This window comes from Mytilus trossulus, chromosome 4, assembly GCF_036588685.1.
Source record: "Mytilus trossulus isolate FHL-02 chromosome 4, PNRI_Mtr1.1.1.hap1, whole genome shotgun sequence".
NCBI lineage: Eukaryota > Metazoa > Mollusca > Bivalvia > Mytilida > Mytilidae > Mytilus > Mytilus trossulus.
Window position 1 is genome coordinate 35,530,412 of NC_086376.1, and position 22,089 is coordinate 35,552,500.

Sequence of the window (22,089 nt, forward strand, 5' to 3'; positions counted from 1 at the left end):
TTGATAGGAACAATATTAGAAAAAAGTAAAAGCACAAAAATACTGAACTCCGAGGAAAATTCAAAAAGGGAAATCCAAAATCAAAAGTCCAAACACATCAAACGAATGGATAACAACTGTCATATTCCTGACTTGGTACAGGGCAGGCATTTTCTAATGTAGAAAATAGTGGATTGAACCTGGTTTTATAGCTAGCTAAACGTCTCATTAGATGTGGCTTCACCCTTAGGTAATAACAGTACACACAATGAGGAACATCAAATGAGATTAACGACGAGCGTGTCCCCTGTTTTATTTCTACAATAACATCCAATTAACACCTTCAATTTTGTACACGCGTCAGACTATACAATTAAACGCGCCAGAATATACAATCATTGTAAATAATGAACACCTGTTGAAAACTCAAGATTGTCATTAATTTCCTTTCATCTTCAATTAATATGCATAAACATGATAAATATCGTTTAATGAGGCAATAAACAAATAAAAAGATGAAAACATTCACGTTTCAATTTTCTTTTCCTCTTGTTTGATTTCAGTTCTTTGTATTTCACAATTTGTGTCAAATTCAATATTTTCAGGACAAATGATGCACAAATAATTCATCTTGCGAGCTTAATGTATATTGCACGAAAAGAGTTTTAACAATTATAAGATAAATAATATGTTCTAAAACACAAGGAAAAGTAGTCTCATAATACAATAATTAAACGTAATACTGGCTGTTACAATAGATGATAAAATAAATATGTAGAATCTAAATAATGTTTCATTTTTGTTCTGACAGTTTTAACTTTCTTGTCGCTAAAATTATTTTCTTTTGCATATTCTTTTAATATCTATTGCAATAATTAATTTTGATTAAAAAAATATGTTTTCTTGTCGCTAAATAGTTTCTTGTCGCTTGTTGTCGCTAAAATAATTCTTCTTGTCGCTTCTTGTCGCTAAAATTCTTGTTGTCGCTAATTAGTAACCGCTATAATATAATAGTCCTAGCTTTAATATTTATATAATCTCTTTTAATATAAAAAATAAAAATAAACAAAATCTTCAAGTCAAATATTGTAAAAACAAGAGCCAGTAATTTTACGAAGTTCTACAATGGTATAAAAAAGCCAACTCCAAAAGGCAACAAAACGAGTATTTTGAGTGAGTTACCTCCTCTTTACTCCGCTCGTTTGTTTATTGAGGTAAATTTAGCAACAACAAAAAACTTTCCCAGAATCCTCGAGAAGGAGCTCGGCGAAGGTGATATCATCTTCGTAAATTCAGATTTACCCAAGCTTTCTTTTCAACCGAATCCAATTTATGTCATGCACGACAAAAAGGAAATGTCATTGTTTATATTTTGAGTAAAGTTTCAATTGTTTTCCCTAGTAATCACAAATACTGGTGACCGTCTGTTGGTCGCAGACCGAAGATGACGTCACAGATGTAAATACGACCTGTTTTGTGCAACTCAAGAGGGATCTACAAATATTTCAAACAAAAGAAAGAAAATGGACAGTGAAGATGATATGATATATGATGAGGACTCTGAAGGTGAAGTTGAAATCGATTCCAGTGATAATGAAGACTTCGTGGAAATGGCTGAACCCTCCTCCTCACAGGACAAATCTGAACAAGAAGAATTTCCATTTGAGGTCTTGACTGCTGATGAGATTGTAAAGTTTATGGTTGATTGCATTAAAGAAGTTAATGTTGTGGTTCAGGTGTGTTTGAAAGTTATGTAAACTGTATTTGCACAATATACCAAAGGAGGGTAGTTCCTAGAATTAGTGGAATGAGTAACTATGTGTCGAGTGTTGTTTACTTTTTAGATTAATAATTTCATATGGTCATATTCATGTACAATTGGCTTTTTTGTAAAGTTAACTTTAATTTCAAGTTGCAATATTCCATAGAATCATTCTAAACTGATATAGGTGTGAGAGTTATGATTGACTAGATATATACATTGACATTGTATACAAATTACATAACAATGTAGTATCTATAATACTAAAATAACAAGTCCAATTTATCAGCCGTCATGGGGAAAAAAGGACAAATCAAAGAATTCAACTTTGTATATAGCTAATGCAGGACAATGGTGTTGATTAAAAATTACACCACTCCAATCCATACCCTTTTGTTTTCCAGATAATTAGTATTGCCAATAATTAACAAGTTCCAATTTGAATCCAATACCGATACCATAAGTATAGTCACCTGTTATTTATTACCTTAACTGTACGTTCCGCATCCGACAGGCGCATTTAAACTGTGTAGTTAGGATTTTGCTATATACACGGGTCACAATCATGGGGTTGACACTACTAAATTCAATCATTGTCACATTGTTCCCAATTGTAGTATTTTAATCAGTATGACTTTCTAAGATGACAAAATAAAGCGTAAAGGTACCTCTTTCAATTTGTTAGCCGGCTTGATGTAAAACAACTAAATTTCGACTTTATTTATATTTATTAAAGGACAATGCTGTTAATTAAAAAATGCTCCATTCCAGGCCCTTTTGTTTTCTAAATAATTAATATTACCAATAATTGATAGTTCGGTCAATGGGTTCAAACAGAAAAATTTTGAAAGCAGAGAAAACTGTGAATCTTATAATCAGTAAGACTTTATCAGATGACAATACCAATACTAAAATAAGGCCTATACATAGTAATATACTTTAATATAGTCAAAGGCCCGCAAATTCACGGGTGTGTTTTAGTTTTATAGATTTATACTTATACTGATGTCTGTTTTGTTTAAGATGACTGTGATCATTGTTCAATATTAAAACAATTGAATAAATAAATAGACATTTGATTCCTTCCTATCATGAACGGTTTAACCCTGCCATTTGAATTTGTCAGCGGTTGCATTTTGTCTTTGGTTGCTATTACCCATTTCAGGAAGTATTGCCTCGCTTGGTAATTCCTGGGTTTTCCCCGCTTTGGTATTACTACTTTGCCAACCCTGCTGAAATGTGAAAGCCCTCAATTCTAATCAGTCATTAATATAAATTGGAAACTGATACATGTACAATGCTCATGACTTAGGCAAAAGAAAATTATCATTAGATATTTTATATTAAGATTTTCTAGTTCATACATTTACTATAGGATAACAAATTTGTTTCAGATTCCTCCAACAGTTATAAGAATTTTACTGAACCATTTTCGATGGGATAAAGAAAAGCTTATGGAAAGGTAATGTACAGTTTTCAATTGTTTGGCAGATAAACATGAGAAATGTATGTGAAATGAAGTTTTGCTTCAAGTAATTTTTAACAGCTTAAAGGGTATAAAGCTTTAAAATTTAACAAAACTAAGATTTCTGATTTTATGTGTTTTACCACGACTTTTAAGCACCGAAAAAATTGCGAAATTCTTGATAAATAATAATAATTTGTGGCAGCCAGTTTTTATTGGTGGCAGGGGCGGATCCAGGATTTTGGAAAGGGGGGGCGAAGATTTTTGATGAAAAAATTTTGGGACCCTTTTTGGGCTAAAAAAACATAAAATAAGTGCTTGGGGCATGTATATTTTATAGTTGCTGTAAAGTGTAAGGATTGGACATTTTTTATGCTGTATTCTCCCTATTAATTGTCTATCATAAAATGATAGTATTAATCCAAATCTATGTACTGATATATTTGATGTAGGACTTGTCAGAAAAAAAATAGACATGGAAATTCGACTCAATTTACAATACGATCGACACGAGTTAAAAAAGACAAACAAGAAGTTTTTATCCAAATGTTTGATTGATATGTTTCACCCAACATAACATAGAGAACCGAAGTGAGGGGTTCCAAATCCACAAAAGATAACGAAAGTGTCTGAAATGACAACGAAGTTAGAATGACGGTCCACAAATGGAGACATGAAGGTCACACCCAGTAGGCAGGTTACAGTCTGGTCTTGAAAAAGTATGCAATATATATCAGTCCGGTGAAACAGACATTCCAGTAAGACACGCAAACCCCGGCCACAAAAAAACTACGTCCGTTTTTATTGATCATGTTCATTTCATGCTTAATAATTTTGTTGGAAATTTTCGTTTTTAATAGCAAAAAAGTGGATAAGACTATTGTTTTCAATCCAGATACGGCCAGAATTTTTGTTTTAGGCAAGAATCAGAGTCAATTTTTTCTCTCTCAAATATCTCAGAATGCCTCCTCAAATCAAATGGTTTCGTAAATGAGACTTGAAATTTTTCTAGAGCTTATACTAAAATTGAGAATGGAAATTGGGAATGTGTCGACGTCAAAGAAACAACAACCCGACCATAGAAAAAACAACAGCAGAAGGTCACGAACAGGTCTTCAATGTAGCGAGAAATTCCCGCACCCGGAGGCGTCCTTCCGTGGCCCCTAAACAAATATATACTACTAGTAGTTCAGTGATAATGAACGCCATGCTTATTTCCAAATTGTACACAAGAAACTAAAAATAAAATAATACAAGAGTAACAGAGGCTAGAGGCTCCTGACTTGGAACAGGCGCAAAAATGCGGCGGGGTGACTGGGGATCATTATTCAACTTTTTTATTTATAAAATAAGCTGGGGCATTTGGGGTTAAACATGTTTTCGTAGGTAAATAATTTTGTGGAACTTTTTTTTCATGAAAGTGAAATAGTCTATAGAGTATTTACTATTACTTTCTGTTTGGTAGAATAGTGAAATAGAAGTCAATACGTTCTTGCTCAATCCTGTGTCGCTTTGACGGTTTCCTGATTGTCATGACATCCTCAGCCTATAAGCAATGTGTATTACTGTAATTTGAATTGACCGTGTGCCGTTTTTTCAACGCACTGGTCAACTCCACCATAGCAAATCACATGACTTTGACAATCAGTAAATACCAGCGAAAAATATATTGATAGGTAAAGAATTGTCGTATAAAAATTAAATACTCGGGAAATGGCAAAGTTCACGAAGTCTAGTCTGATTAATAATTTTCCAAAAAAAAAAAAAAAGTCCGCGCAAAGGGGGGGCGTACGCCCTCTACGCCCCCCTCTGAATCCGCCACTGGGTGGAGCAAACGTACAGGAGTGCCTGGAGAAAACCACAGACCGTCGATAGGAAAACTGACAATATTAGTCAATTACGATTAGTTGAGTGCCTTCCAAACTAAAAAAATAATTTGTTTCACTTTTTATGCTATATTTTATATGTTGGTTGGGAAATCAAAGGGTTTTTCTTAAGTGTTTTATTACTTAATAGGTACTATGATGGTGATCAAGACAGACTGTTTTCTGAGGCTCATGTTGTCAGTCCATTGAGAAAAGATTCTGGAACCGGAGCAAGGCCAAAGGTAAATATATGTGCTGTGCCAAATGAAGAAACTACTGTAAAAGCAAAACTTTTTATTGAGGATTTTATTTCTTCTTTCACATGTATGAGGATATATATTGCCCAGGGAATTAAAACCCCAACAAAATTCTATCCTTTAAATAATAACATCCACATACTTAAAGACAGGAAAATTAATCCCCACAAAATAGTAGACAGTGTTCTTCCTAGATTCTTCATACATTTACATGATAAAGCATCCTAGTAAAGAGGAAAATTTTAAATACCATCTTGTTTCTAAAAAAATAAAGCATCACATTCAAGAAAAATAGCATCATATTACCATGAGGCTAAAAGGCCTCGTGAAGAACACTGGTCAGGCTGGTTAGAGACAAAACCCAACAATAGTTGATATTTCATTTGTATTAGTAATATTTTGCAAAAATTGTAGAGAATTTTGTTTTGTAATAAATAACTGCAATGTCAGATCATGGTGATTTAATTACATATTTATGACTGAAATACATTTTTCAGATAATAATAAAAGTTATTTTTTTCGTTTATGTTATAGAAAATGACAAGATTGGCAACATCAGCTGATAGTGTTCCAGCAACTTGTGAGATCTGTTATGTGACTAAATCACAGAAGGTAGGTCATTGTAGGTGATGCACTTAAAACCAAAGACACTAATAAAATCCAGACTAGCAGAGTCCTAAATTAATTTGGGTCAACAAAGATTTATAAAACATCTACTCTAAAACATGGTGGAGACATTATTTACAGCACCTTGTCCATCTTTTCTTCTGTTCCTTCAACTAATAACCTTCAGAACTATCAGCTTGACTGATCAGATGTAAAGTATGAGAACTTTATGCATCTGACAGTTACCTACCTACTTCAAATGCAATTGCTTATAATTTTTCATCATTTTAAGTAAACTTGAAATTTTCATCTCCCTTTTTATTCTCTCTAGAAAACCTAATGTCCTTAAAACGAGGTCAGCAGCTCAACACTGTAGAGTTGTAAATTGTGTGTGCTTTTCAAATCTGTTAGACACATCTCACCTAATTCCAGTTTTCTGATACCTTAAATGATAAATGGGGCTTGTTTTCCTACAATAAATAATCATTTAATGATTGGTTGTGCACAAGGCAACATTACATATACAAAGGCTTTATTTAATTTAAATAATAAGTAACATTAGTGACGTAAGTTACATACACATAGTATAAGTAAATGAATAGCGGCAAACACTTGAAATGCTCTACTTTCTTGTGGCATATAATTTACATTTTCCATCAAATGATGAGTGAAAGAGTGTTTAATTGTACCAAACAAGTAGATAGTTTTCCAAGCTTGGTGTGTAATTCCAGCAGACCAGCATGACCACTAACTTTTTTTTGTATTGTAGGATATGACAGGATTAGAATGTGGCCATAAATTTTGCAGTGAATGTTGGACAGATTATTTAACATCTAAAATTGTAGAGGAAGGTCAAGGACAACAAATATCATGTGCTGCTTATGGTTGTGATATTTTAGTAGATGATGATACAGTTATGTAAGTATTCTCTGTATACACACAATTCAAGGTTTAATAATAAAAGCTATCAGCATCATCTGTTTTCATTATCATTAACTATAAAGGACTCCTGCTACTGCCGGACGATAAGTGGAAAAAATTGCTTTCCTGTCTTGTGACTTCCAAGTTGCTAACCATGAAAAGGGATATCTATTGCCAAAGTGTACACAACAGGCTTCAAACCAAGGAGCACTTAGGTTATGCATGAAATTAGAATTGTTAAGTTTAATTTCCAGGCATTAAGCAGAGGTATCTCACAGATTACCCATAATGTTTTTATACGACCGCAAATTTTGAAAAAAATTTCGTTGTATATTGCTATCACGTTGGCGTCGTCGTCGTCGTCGTCGTCCGAATACTTTTAGTTTTCGCACTCTAACTTAAGTAAAAGTGAATAGAAATCTATGAAAGTTTAACACAAGGTTTATGACCACAAAAGGAAGGTTGGTATTGATTTTGGGAGTTTTGGTCCCAACATTTTAGGAATTAGGGGCCAAAAAGGGCCCAAATAAGCATTTTCTTGGTTTTCGCGCTATAACTTTAGTTTAAGTTAATAGAAATCTATGAAATTTTGACACATGGTTTATGACCACAAAAGAAAGGTTGGGATTGATTTTGGGAGTTTTGGTTTCAACAGTTTAGGAATTAGGGGCCAAAAAAGGGCCCAAATAAGCATTATTCTTGGTTTTTGCACAATAACTTTAGTTTAAGTGAAAAGAAATCAATGAAATTTATACACAATGTTTATGACCACAAAAGGAAGGTTGGTATTGATTTTGGGAGTTTAGGTCCCAACAGTTTAGGAATTAGGGGCCAAAAAGGGACCAAAATAAGCATATTTCTTGGTTATAGCACCATAACTTTAGTACAAGTAAATAGAAATCTATGAAATTTAAACACAAGGTTTATGACCATAAAAGGAAGGTTGGTATTGATTTTGGGAGTTTTGGTCCTAACAGTTTAGGAAAAAGGGGCCCAAAAGGGTCCAAAATTAAACTTTGTTTGATTTCATCAAGAATTGAATAATTGGGGTTCTTAGATATGCAGAATCTAACTGTGTATGTAGATTCTTAATTTTTGGTCCATTTTCAAATTGGTCTACATTAAGGTCCAAAGGGTCCAAAATTAAACTTAGTTTGATTTTGACAAAAAATTAATCGGTTGGGTTCTTTGATATGCTGAATCTAAAAATGTATTTAGATTCTGGATTATTGGCCCAGTTTTCAAGTTGGTCCAAATCGGTGTCCAAAATTAAACTTTGTTTGATTTCATAAAAAAATGAATAAATGGGGTTCTTTGATATGCCAAATCTAACTGTGTATGTAGATTCTTCATTTTTGGTCCTGTTTTTAAATTGGTCTACATTAAAGTCCAAAGGGTCCAAAATTAAACTTAGTTTGATTTTAACAAAAATTGAAATCTTGGGGTTCTTTGATATGCTGAATCCAAACATGTACTTAGATTTTTGATTATGGGCCCAGTTTTCAAGTTGGTCCAAATCAGGATCTAAAATATTATATTAAGTATTGTGCAATAGCAAGTCTTTTCAATTGCACAGTATTGCACAATGGCAAGAAATATCTAATTGCACAATATTGTGAAATAGCAATATTTTTTTTAATTAGAGTTATCTTTCTTTGTCCAGAATAGTAAGCAAGAAATATCTAATTGCACAATATTGTGAAATAGCAATTTTTTTTTTTAATTGGAGTTATCTTTCTTTGTCCAGAATCAACTCAAATCTTTGTTATATACAATGTATATTCACTTTTTACTACCATCTTAATATTTTATGATGTATTTAAATGAGTAGTTATTGTTGCAAACTCCATTAGAAATTTAATTGAGATTAATTTGGAATAAGGGAAAGGGGGATGTGATTAAAAAAAATGGGTTCAATTTTCTCACTTGAAATGAAATTTCATAAATAAAATGAAAATTTCTTCAAACATTTTTTTGAGAGGATTAATATTCAACAGCATAGTGAATTGCTCTAAGAGAAAACAAAAGTTTTAAGTTCATTAGAACACATTCATTCTCTGTCAGAAACCTATGCTGTGTCAACTATTTAATCACAATCCAAATTTAGAGCTGAATCCAGCTTGAATGTTGTGTCCATACTTGCCCCAACCGTTCAGGGTTCAACCTCTGTGGTCGTATAAAGCTACGCCCTGCGGAGCATCTGGTTGATACTTAAACTTTTGTAATGAAAATTTGATTGAATTCTGAAACATCACTTAACATGACCTACATGTATTATGTCTTTAGATCTTACAAAAAGGACACATTTGAATATCTAAGTGAAAGATCTGAGTAAACTACTCATTATTGAAATCTGGCAATCTGTTACCATTGTAGAATTGTATCATAATAATCTACTCTTAAATCTAGAAATGTAGGAATCAAAAAGATATTTATTATACTGTTTCGATCCTAATTTTAGTTTAGATGGACAATTACAGGTCATATGTCATATGGTTTAAGATTAAATGATTTATGCTTGCAGGAAATTAATAACTGATCGAAGAACTAGATTAAAATACCAGCAATTAATAACCAATAGTTTTGTAGAGGTAAGATTATCACAGTAAAATATTATTGGCATTCTGTTTTTGTCTAAGTAATAGCTATAAATGTAAGTTTTCAAAAATGTAAGTTCCAACCAATCTTGTGGAAAGGTGCTTTCCACTACTGTAAACCAACTAATTTTCGCGAGCGATTTATTTTTGCGACTTTCGCAAGTAGAAAAATAACGCGAATTTAAGTCGTCGCGAATATGTAAAAATTTTATCTTTCCTTATTAAATTACATCAAGTTGATTATAAAATCGTGAAATTAAATTGCTGCGAAATGGACTCGAAAGGGCTAAACGCGTAATAAAGTATCCGCAAAATAAGTTGGTTTACAGTATCTAAAATGATAAGAATTGCCAGTTTGAGTTTGGCTTCCTCCATAATTTGTTCTGACTGCCATAATACAATGTTATATATGTAGCCTAGAGTGACAAAAGTGATGTATTATACTAAAAATCAATCAATTAATTATGCATGTTAAAGAAATCAGGCATACAAAGTATGAACATCAAGTAGAAATACTATGAAGTTCGACATTGAACAAAAATTGCAACTTTTAATATTTATTGTTATAAACTTATTTGTTTCAAAGTCATGTTAAGGGCATACGATACAGTTTTGATCCTGTATTTAAAAGTTGATGAAAATTTGCATATAGGCTATTTTTTACCTGATTAAATCAAATATGTAATAAAAAATATACCTTCATGTGCTACTTTTTGAGTTAAATGAGGTCGAAATTTTGTATTTTTGCTCAAAATTCGGATTTATGGGCGTATTTTCCTTTTCGAAAGAAAGACATAACTTTTTTGTTTTAAAAGATAAACACAAATTGTTTTTTGTGAAATAATTTGTAATTTCTGTTATGTATACGTAGACTAAAAAGTTATGCATTTTTTGTTCAGAAATAACTCATATTTATCAAATGGTCAAGAATTGAGAAAAAAACGTCATTTTTTGCTGTATATTTTTCAAAATTAAAAAAATTGCACTATTTACAGTTTTATAAAATTTGGTCCACATAATCTCCCTGCAAAATGAAACAAAATGTCGTTTTAAAAAATGGGGGTCCATGCACTCGTTTTCAAATTAAATCAGTTTGAATGATAAAAATCAGTTGAAAAATACATCTTTTCCCGATATGTCACAGTTTGACGTTGCGAAAATAACATTTTACGTTAGCAACTTCATTACCTCCCCCGTAACTGTATCGTATGCCCTTAAGAGTTTATCTTATTTTAAAACACCTTACAAGTCATTTTTGTTTATGAAAAAACATCCATTTTAGCTTTCACACTAGGATATTCTGTGAATGTCAAATAACTATTGAATGTGTTTTTATAAATATTAGATAAAAATTGAATGTGTTTATATTTCAGTGTAACAAGTTATTACGATGGTGTCCAGCCCCAGACTGTGGGCATGTAGTAAAAGTTATTTTCCACGATGCCAAACCAGTAACCTGCGCCTGTGGCCATATATTTTGGTGAGAATAAATATCTCAGATCTATGTTTCATGCTCAGAAAAAGATATAGCTTTACAAAATAGCTTTACAAAGTCAAATCAAAGAAACTGTTACATTAGCAGTGTTTGCACATGTTTTTTTATGTTTTCGAAATCCTTGAAAGGTGATTATTTGGATTAAATTGTCATTAATTGTGGAAACCATTAAAACTACATTTGAGTAATAGAACAATAGAATATTCTGTATGATTATGTAGGCACTTTTATTTGTTTCTATTACAATTCACATAACATATATGTAAATCAATATATGCATGAGTAGACAGATATTAATACAACTAATCGCTATTTATTCCATTCCAGATAAGTTCTAAAATTACATTCACCATGCTTAATACTTTTTAATGAGACCTGTTTAAACTACAATAAATACTTCAAACAAAATATGTTTTTACTTCAATTTTAATTTCGAAAAAGTGGATCATACTCTATCAAAGTTTCTTGATGATCGCTTTCTAAAGTTTTTCCTCCCTCAGCTCACTACTGATGAACTCTATTTTTGGCGGCCTGACCCAAACAGGAAGTTGTACAAATGTCTGTTTTTCCCGGATTAGACTAAATAGCGATAAAGTGTATAAGTGCACCAAACCAGACTCCTCAACCAAATCCATTCAAGATGAAAACAAAAAGCACAACAGACCAGCCTCTATCTGTAACTGTTACAATAGGTAGATGAAATTGCAAACATTTTTTTAGTGACCAAATAAGGGAAATAAAAGTCAATTTAAATTGGATTGTCAAAGGCCAGTAACACATATGGTTTTCATACAAAAATAAAATTAACAGAATTTGTTTATCTGTTATATAGCTTTGCATGTGGAGAAAATTGGCATGACCCAGTCAAATGTAAATGGTTAAGAAAATGGATAAAGAAGTGTGATGACGACAGTGAAACCTCTAACTGGATAGCTGCCAATACCAAGGTACATATTAACCTAAATCTCAAATCAATGATTGAAAAGGAAATACAAATGTAAAGTCAGCCTTGTAGTTGAGAGGAAAAATAAAGAACTGAAGAAGGCCAATGGCCGAAATGTCTTGAAAAATTGGTTTATTTAAACAATTATATAAAGTATGTTCCTTATTGGAATTTTGAAAACAAGGCTAAATCTCAAGGTAAAAATATTTAAATCTAAATTTTGGAACTTTTTGTTTCATTTATAATTTGATACACAAATCTTTATATTGCTGCTTTGTATATGATTTCAATCATGCAACTTATATTCAAAGCAGTTTGAAGAACCATATGTTGTGTTCGTACATGAGACTCTCATATTTAATACTAAGAAACCATCAATATTAAGTCCGTCTCTTTTTAAGCTGACACAAAAAACCTGAAATACAGTAAGTTTTTACAAATTTAATACCAGAACTAAAAACAATTAAGCAGAAAAGTTAATTTTATGGTTAACTTTGAAACAAGTAATAGAATAATTGTAATCTGTAAGAGAATGTACTATACTTTTATTTCTTGGCAGGAATGTCCAAAATGTCGAGTGACTATAGAGAAAGATGGAGGCTGTAACCACATGATCTGTAAAAACCAGAATTGTAAAGCAGACTTCTGTTGGGTATGCTTAGGTCCATGGGAACCACATGGCTCATCATGGTAAGAACTTTTAGAATTTTAAAGCAGACTTCTGTTGGGTGTGTTTAGGTCCATGGGAACCACATGGGTCATCTTGGTTAAAACTTTTAGAAAGAAAGTCAGGTTTGAGTCATTGTGATCTACATTTTTCCCCATGGAAAATATTGATCCTTTGTCTGTTAGATGTAATTTTGGAATGCATAGCATCACATAGGGCTTTGTTATTTACATAGTAAAGGTTGAAAATGTAAAAGTCCTAAATTTGATCAACCTGATTTTAATCAGTCTTACACATTTTAAAAATATTTATAAAATGACTTTACTTCTTTTTAAGGTCAACACTCAGTTAATTTGTAAACATATATGATGACTGTTTTGTCCTCCTTTCAGTAGGGTGGGGTTAAAATTCTATCAATTCCATGTAGAGAAGATAATTTTCTACTTGATTTACAATGGAAAAGTCTTTATTAGTTCTGAAACAGAATATCTTAGATATAAAAATTAGATATAAGAAGATGTGGTATGAGTGTCAACAAGACAATTCTCCATCCAAGTCAAAATTTGTAAAAAGTAAACCATTATAAGTCAAATTACTGCCTTCAAGATGGAGTGCTGGCTCACACTGAACAGCAAGTTATAAAGGGCCTGAAAATGACAAGTGTAAAGCATTCAAAGAGCAAAAAACAAAGGTCTAATCTATATAATAAAATGGGAAATGACAACCACTGCACAAACAGGTTCTTGACTTTAGGACAGGTGCAAACAAATGCAGAGGGTTTAAACTAGTTTAACCCGCTCCAACCTTTACCCTAACCTGAAACAGTAGTATAAAATTACAACATAATCAGAAAGACACTATGAAATATCATTTGAAATGGCTTAAAAAGGAAATATTAACAAAACTAGTAAACATTCACTGAAAAAATAAATTTGATAAATGACACCAAAAAAAAAGCTTCATGTATGTAAAACAAAGTCATAAAGACAACTATAGCCTGGAACAAATACTTTTATCGTTCAAAAGTTGAGCAAGTCTTTATTCAACATTTTTTTGAATTTTTTACTTTGAATCACATTTATAAATATACACACATTATTGTATTCCAGGTATAACTGTAACAGATATGATGAAGATGAGGCTAAGAAAGCTAGAGATAACCAGGAGGTAAATTGTCCTTTAAAATGAAAGATAAAACTTAATAGCATGCCAATTGTATGGCTGATTACTTTCAATTTAGGATGCATTTATAGGATCTTGTTTTATGTATATTATGTAAAAGTGAGAAAAAAAATCTGAAAACTGATGAAAGATAGGGTTGCTATACAATGGTTTCTGAAATTTTGAGCCTCCTTATTTAGACGACCATTGGGAACATAAGAAATGAAGCTAAGATCTTGATTATCTATAATACTAAAATTACGAGGTCCAATTTGTCAGCCGTCATCACGTAAAAATGACGAATCAAAGAATTCAACTTTATATATAACTAATATAGTACAAAGGTGTAGATTAAAAATTACACTTCTCTAGGCCCTTTTGATTTCCACGTAATTAATATTGCCAATAATTAAGAAGTTCTGGGTCGAGTCCGATACCGATACCAATAGTATATTCATCTGTTTCCTATTACCTTATCTGTACGTTCCGCCTTTCACAGGCGCACCACCAAACGGTGTATTCAGGATATGCTATATACACGGGTCATAATCACAGGGTTGACATTACTAAATTGTCAAATTGTTACCTATTGTAGTATTTTAATCAGTAAGACTTAATAAGATAACAATACGAATACTAAAAATAAGGCGTATAGGTACAGTTTTCAATTTGTTAGCGGGCATGACGTAAAACAGCGGATCAAAGAATTCAACTTTATTTATAACTAATATAGGACAATGATGTTGATTAAAAAAATACTCCATCCCAGGACCTTTTGTTTTCCAAATAATTAATATAACCAATAATTGATAAGTTCCAGTTAGAAGGGTTCAAACAGATAGATTTGAAAGCAGAGAAAACTGTGATAACTATCTTATAATCGGCATGACTTTATTAGATGACAATACTAATACAAAAATAAGTCTTGTGCATAGTTATATACTTTAATTCAGTCACGGACTCGCGATATCACGGGTGTGTTCTAGTAATACTTAAATAGGTAGATTAAGACAAAATACTAAAAAGCAATAGGAAAACATAAATTGAAGGAAAATAGACAACTCTATGTCCAAAACAAAATTTTAAAAATCCATATAACTGTCCACAAAACACTACATAGAAAACTAAGGATTGAACTACACAAACTCCACCTTAATCTGGGATCAACCAATTTGTTTCAAGAATTGTGTTGTTGACAAGTCTTATTCATGCACAGCAAAAAATGAAGAACCAGTCAGCTATGGCACAGATAACTCAAAACTGTAAACCAAATCATGGTAGAGTCTAATAGAAAGTGTTAAGATTAATTATTAAAAAAAAAACATTGCACAAGAAAAGAATAACGTTCATTCTTTCAATGCCGCCGTTGCTGCCTGATTGCTGAACAAAATTGTAACTGATGATGAGATAACAAGAGATTTATATTTATACAATTTCACTGTTCTAAATTAAAACTATTACCATTGACATCCATGTTCTAATGAAAAACTGTCAAAACTACTGCATTTACTTGTGACTGTCTTATTAAAGTATGTATGTCATAAAAGAAAATTATTATTAACTACAGGTCTCTAGGGCAATGCTGCAAAGATATCTGTTCTACTGTAACCGGTACATGAACCACATGCAAAGTTTAAAGTTTGAAAACAAGGTAAGATTCGTATTGTTCACTAACTTATGTTAAGAACCATTTCAATATACTGTAAATTCAGAAATTATTTCTAAAAATGCGACAGGGTTATAATTACAATAATTTAAACTCACATTTTGAAATATTTTATATTAATAATTTGTTTTCCTCAATATTGCAAAAATTTAAATTTGCATCTTAGATTAAATGATAAAATCAGAACTAAATTCTAACAATCTTTGTTTTTTTAAACTCAAACTATCCGTTATATTGCTGTACTTCTGAAAAAAATGATAATGTGTCTGTGAAGAAAATAATCTTGTGCAATAGCAATAACAATGAAGTGTGCAACCAAGAAACCAAATCAGTGTTAATTCATTGTTATTTGTAAGAATAAGCAAATGTACAATTGTTATAACAGAATACAAAAATGATATGCAAAGTAATGCATGAAAGGATATGCAAATCGAAGTGTAAACTGGTTAATATTTTTCTGTTTAGATTATAGTTTATCGGATTATTTGTTCCTCACTATGATAATTTTATTAGAATCATACTACAAATTTTTATTATAATAGACGTATTATGATATTGTTTGTAGCTTTATGCCTCCGTGAAGTTAAAGATGGAAGAGATGCAGCAACACATGTCATGGATTGAAGTACAATTCTTAAAAAAAGCTGTTGATGTGTTGTGTCAATGTAGACAAACTCTTATGTACACATATGTCTTTGCTTTCTATTTGAAAAAGAACAATCAGTCAATTATATTTGAGGTAAGTTATACTGAAGGAAAGGTATGAAACAGGCCTTTTATATATGTATATGTTAGTTTACTTTCTTGGATTTTTTTTCACATTTTTTTATAAAAGTGAATTGTGTTTTAAAGTTTACAGCTTTTCTATAATAGCATGCAAAGCAAACCTTTGATCAACTTGCTTATTATGTTTGTAAACAATAAGGAGGACCGTCCGTTTCAGTCTGTTTACTATATACAGGAGTTTGATTTGGCAATAAACATTAACTTCATTTCAAGGTTAAGTTCCACATTGTATATTCATTTTTATTGTCACAATCAAATACCAGTGTATATTAAACAAACTGAAACTTTGCTTACCTCTTATTTGCAAACATCCAAACAAACAAGGCAAGCAAGTTGATCAAAGTTTTGTTTTGCATGCTCTTATAGAAAAGTTGTAATGGACTAAAGTATCAACATGCACCCTATTTTACAATGTCTCGATTAGTGGCATTCTACAGAAAAAATGTTATCAGCCTTTTCTATATTGGTAAATCCTATGTACAATTGTGTAAATGTTAATCTGTTATGCATCAGTGGTCTGCTCTCTTCAATTAAAATTAGTTCTTTCATTAATTTTTAGTAATTCACCTTGAAACAATCATTGATGAACTGCTTATACGTGGAAAATTAATAAAAGTAAATGGAAAAGTAAAAAGAGATTCGGGAAATTACAGTTCTCCTTTATAACAAGAACAAAAAGAGAAAATATTGAGTTTCATTGTTTTGTTTCCAGGACAACCAGAAAGATTTAGAGAATGCTACAGAACAATTATCTGAATATCTAGAAAGAGATATTACCTCCGATATGTTAAATGACATTAAACAGAAGGTTCAGGATAAATATAGGTAAGCCAACAAAATGCATAAACAATTACAAAAATAAAAATGTATCCCTTTACTCTAAAATTAGACTAACATTCAATATTTTGTATACCAAAAATTTGTTTTGTTACCTAGTATCATTGAATTTCACTTTATTTCACTATTTTATGTACACATTGTTTATCTGGTGAAAAACATTTTGTTTTGTTTATTGATAGTGGTGATGTATGTTTTACAAGTCAGTAAAATCTTTATTAGCGTGACACTCTTGTGGTAGTGTGCATGCCTCAAGTGTGGAGGATTATTAGGTTGATACAAGGTTTGGACAAATCAGAGACTTTAAAATTAAAATGTTCTGCTCCTCAGCCAAGAAGTCAACATTTAATCTAGTAAGAATGACATGTCTTCCTTCTGAATAATAGCTAGCACATTATGTATACAAATCTGACTTTACATGTTGTTGAAGTACAAAGTATAGAATAGTCTATCTCATTACAGCTCTTTCATAAAAGCATGCAAAACAAAACTTTGACCAACTTGTTTGCTATATTTACTTGAGTGTTTGCAAACATAAGTAGGTGGAGTTTCAGTCTGTTTATATATATACTGGGATTTGATAAGACAACAGAAATTGACATGAAATGAAGTTAATGTTAATTGTCCAATAAAATTCCATTACATTGAGTAAACTGACTGAAACAGACTATACCTACCTGTTGTTTACAAACACCCAAACAAGCATAGAAAGCAAGTTGGTCAAAGGTTTGCTTTGCATGCTTTCATGGAAGAGCTGTAACAATCTGAATACTGGCAATTCAGGTATTATTGTGGTCAATTATTGGGATCATTTTCTCAGAAAGTATAAAAATATGAGATTAATTATTGCCATTAGAGTATTAAAATATTGCAGACAAATAATGTGAAATCAATTTTGTGAGTTTTTTTTATTTTGCTTCATCTATTCAGTCACAATATTTGCAATAATCAAACATCACAAAAATTTCAGAATTTACAATATACATACCATATTTGGTGCTAGCTGTTATTCTGCCATAGGGCAAGCAGCCCTGTATTTACTTCAGAACACAGTTAGTGCAGACTTACCTTTCTGGAACCTAATAACTTTCTGGAACCTAATAACTTTCTGGAACCTAATTACTTGCTAACAATGATTCTCCAGGCTTCATCATCGAATATTTTTAATGTCTACTATTATCTTTTTAGATACTGTGAAAGTAGACGTAATGTATTACAGGACCATGTACGAGAAGGTTATGAAAAAGAATCGTGGGAGTATTGGGATTATTATTAATTAGATATAAGAACTATATCTAATGTATTTTATATGTCTATCATTGAATACATTCTATCTTTTTAGATACTGTGAAAGTAGACGTAATGTTTTACTAGACCATGTACGAGAAGGTTATGAAAAAGAATCTTGGGAGTATCAGGACTTTTAAACTGTGAAATGTTAGGTTTTTGATATTTTATTGTGTAAAATATTATTATTATAAATTAATAATGTTGTATGTTTATATCGACATGAAAGGCTTTTATATTTTTTAGTCAAACAAAATCTTTTTTCTTCTGTCAGCATAGTAAAGAAGGATTTATTGATAATGCAAATTACATTCTGACTTTTTGTGTGTTTTGTTAGGTTTTGTTTTTAATTAGATACAAAATACATACAAAGACTAAACTGAAAGGAAGTATTGAAAGTTACTGCTGAGCAGTAGGAAAGAGATTTTGTTATGCATTTATTTCCTTTTTCTGAAGGAAATGTTAGCTTGAAGTTCATGTGTGTATGTATGTTTGAATGTTTGATGACATCATCCTGTACTTATATCCCATGATGGTATTTATTGATTGATCTTATAGATCTAAGTTTCACATAGATTATTTGAAAACAGCATTTTTTCTTAGGTGTGACATTTGAACTGTACTATTTTGCATACTTAGTTCTTTAAACATTAAATTTAATGGTAATAATGTATATGTTCAAGAAGCTTTTCTTTAAAAATGCCTATAGCTTTATAGTAAATGGTCAGAAACAAAGTATATTTTTCTAGTTTGATAAATTCTCATCATTATTGTATGGAAGAACAATTCAAATAAAAGTAAATTTTATGAAACAAAAAATTGTGGAAAAATAATGAAGAAGATAATCTTGCCAATTAGAAATAAGATTTGTATTGTGTTGGTTGCTTGGGATTCATTTTAGGTTTTGTTAGATTTGTTTTTCATTATTTATGTTATTTTAGAAGTGCTTATTATACACAAATCTTAAGCTTAAAAAAATGCAAAACTTCATGTAAGTAAGAGTATTAGAGATTATTATTGAATAAACATTAAGTTTTCATCAAATCAAAATTTATTGGTACAAGTCTTGAAACACATAGAAGTTTAAGAGATTATTTTATTTAAATTAAAGAAAATTTATGGTTAGTCATTTCAGTCTGGGGTACTGAAAACTATTCAGAAGAAATTATTTTAGTTAAATGCTAAGTTTACTTTTCCATATGATATAAATATTGTTTTGAACCCTAACAAATTAAAAAATAAATGTGTAATTGTATGAAATATTTGCTGTGTGAATCATTTCTTAGAGAAAGTTGATTTTGAATTCTATATATTTACCCTCAATTTAAAGAGTTGTCTCCCATTACTTGTCTTTTGTTGCATATTTATAGCACTTATTTTGACACAAAATTATTCAAAACAAAGGTGAACAGTGTGTTTGTGAATTTATCAAAGTTAATATCAATTGTGTTTAAGGCAAACCACAATTTTTTTTGTATGTTTGTCATTTTATGTTTTAATCTGATTAGATGTGTTTAACTCTATTTTTGTCTTCACGATTCGACTTGATTCATGATGACTATTTTCAGGAAATTTAATCATCTCAAAATTCATTTCAAAAGCAAAAAGTCTGGTCAGTTCTGGAATTTAGATTACTAAGTACTTCTGTTCCATTATTATTAATTTTTAATTTGTCTGGCTTTTCTTTTATTTGCTGATATAACTGCTAGTTAATATATTTTATAGATATACTGTGGATTCATTATTATTCGTTGGATACCAATTTTCGTGGGTTTCGTGGGTACAGGTGAACCACTAATTCAAATGTTCAACAAATATCATATTTTCAAAAGGCTTTGTATACAGAGAGTGGCGAAACCGCGAAATCAAATATCCAGGAACATGTAAGTTTTCAGTAATCCACGAAAATTGATACCCACGAAAATAAATGAATCCACAGTAACTGAAAATTGAGCTTAGATGCAATTTGAAAGGAAAATAAACCTGAACAAGAAGCTCTGCTTTGTTTTTTTACTGCCTAAACTTTTTAAAACAATTAATTTGAGCTTATTTCTATTGGTACAATTGTATTGTTTTGTTGCCTGTATTCTTCCATAATTCTATTCTAAAAGTTGTAAAAGGAATGCTTTCAGTTGATGTAGAATTGAACAAACAGTAAAATCAGTCCATTCATTATCTTTATTCTCAATAACCAAATTTTAATATGGTTAATATGGAAATGACATTTTTCAAGAAGCAACATTTGTAATGCTAGGTGATATAATTCGTACTGTGTTTCATCCTTCAAAACCATTAAAAAAATATTGATTAAATTCAACCATTATTCTTATAATGCTTTATTATTAAAACTTTATTTCTCCCCTGCATCTATAAAAAGATCTTTGTCATACTCTGCATTGTATTGTTCAAATTATTGACTTCTGTGAAATTGTTTTAGGTAAGATGCATTCTGTTCATTTTAATTTTTATTTCGAAGGCCTAAATATTGAAAAAAATAACAAATATCATGTTTGGCTTATTGTTATTTGAATACCTAGAAAAAGAATGATTGAATACATGTGAATTTCTTTTTAAATTAGAACTGCTTTGTAAATTGTGATGGCAATTGAAACATGTGAACATGAAGTTGTTACAATATCACCTTATTATCAAGGGAATATGTATGTTTGTATGATGTTTTGTAATGTTGCATATTAAGATAAGAATGAAAATAAAATCAAAATAGTATTTTGTTGTTTTTAGAATATTCCTGGAATTGATAGTTTTTCGCTTTATCTAACCTACCAATGTTGTGTTGGAATTTAGTTACTGTAAACCAACTTATTTTCGCAGATACTTTATTTCGCGTTTAGCCTATTCTAGTCCACTACACGACAATAAAATTTCTCGATTTTTTCCAACAACAAAAAATAAAAGATCGGTTTTTTACATATTCGCGGTGATTAATTTTCCATTTATTTTTTATTCAATCGCGAATGTTGCGAAAATAAATTGCTTGCAAAACTAGTTGGTTTACAATAAAGCTTAAACTGCCCGTGTTAACTGTTGACAATAAGACAAGAATGTGCTTAAGATTTGCTTTTTTTACCCTTGTCCATCTGTACTTTCCAAAATTGGTTTATACCCACCTATGATCATAGAGGGGCATTATGTTTTCTGGTCTGTGTGTCTGTCAGTTAGTTTGTTAGTCTGTTTGTCTGTTTGTTGGTTAGTCTGTTTGTCCCGCTTCAGGTTTTTGGTCAAGGTAGTTTTTGATGAAGTTGAAGTCCAATCAACTTTAAACTTAGTACACATGTACCTCATGATATGATCTTTCTAATTTTAATACCAAATTAAAGTTTTGACCCCAATTTCACGGTCCACTGAACATGGAAAGTGATAGTGTGAGTGGGGCATCAGTGTACTATGGACACATTCTTGTTTTCTTTATAACTTTAGTTTGCCACAATAAAACGTTATGAAATTTAAACACAATGATTATTACCATAAAACACAGATCAAGTTTGAATTTTGGTGGCATCTCTTTCACTTTTCTAGTTTTGTTGTCGAGCCTGCGACTTTTGTCGCAGAAAGCTGGACATAGGAATAGTGATCCGGTGGCGGTAGTGTTAGCTCATTTCTTAAAAGCTTTATATTTTTGAAGGTGGGAGACCTGGATGCTTCATACTTGGTATATGGATGCCTCATGTCCTTGACCTCATTTTCATGGTTCAGTGACTACTTGAAAAAAAGTTAAAATATTGTAATGTTAAATTCTCACTTATTATATGTAATAGGATAACTATATTTGGTATG

General features: G+C 31.0%; 1 protein-coding gene across 2 annotated transcripts; it reads left to right on the forward strand.

Annotated features, from left to right (window-relative positions):
- The first annotated feature begins 1,198 nt into the window (after positions 1–1,198).
- Positions 1,199–21,021, forward strand: LOC134715199 (E3 ubiquitin-protein ligase arih1-like). Of its 2 annotated transcripts, none has more exons than XM_063577219.1 (14): positions 1,199–1,715; positions 3,136–3,203; positions 5,223–5,313; positions 5,863–5,940; positions 6,704–6,852; positions 9,380–9,446; positions 10,826–10,932; positions 11,780–11,894; positions 12,450–12,580; positions 13,667–13,724; positions 15,286–15,369; positions 15,950–16,123; positions 16,883–16,995; positions 18,196–21,021. In XM_063577219.1, exons 1-14 carry the CDS (start codon positions 1,503–1,505, stop codon positions 18,281–18,283), a joined length of 1,536 nt encoding a protein of 511 aa, XP_063433289.1. In that variant the 5' UTR covers positions 1,199–1,502; the 3' UTR covers positions 18,284–21,021. The 2 variants fall into 2 exon arrangements, with proteins under 2 accessions (XP_063433289.1, XP_063433290.1); XM_063577220.1 differs by having other exon boundaries at positions 18,350–21,021.
- Positions 21,022–22,089: the final 1,068 nt, after the last annotated feature.

Coding starts and splice junctions, on each gene's coding strand:
- LOC134715199 (XM_063577219.1), top strand. CDS start 1,503: ATGGACAGTGAAGATGATATGATATATGATGAGGACTCTGAAGGTGAA. Junction 5,941..6,703: donor ATGTGACTAAATCACAGAAG/GTAGGTCATTGT, acceptor TTTGTATTGTAG/GATATGACAGGATTAGAATG. Junction 6,853..9,379: donor GTAGATGATGATACAGTTAT/GTAAGTATTCTC, acceptor TTATGCTTGCAG/GAAATTAATAACTGATCGAA.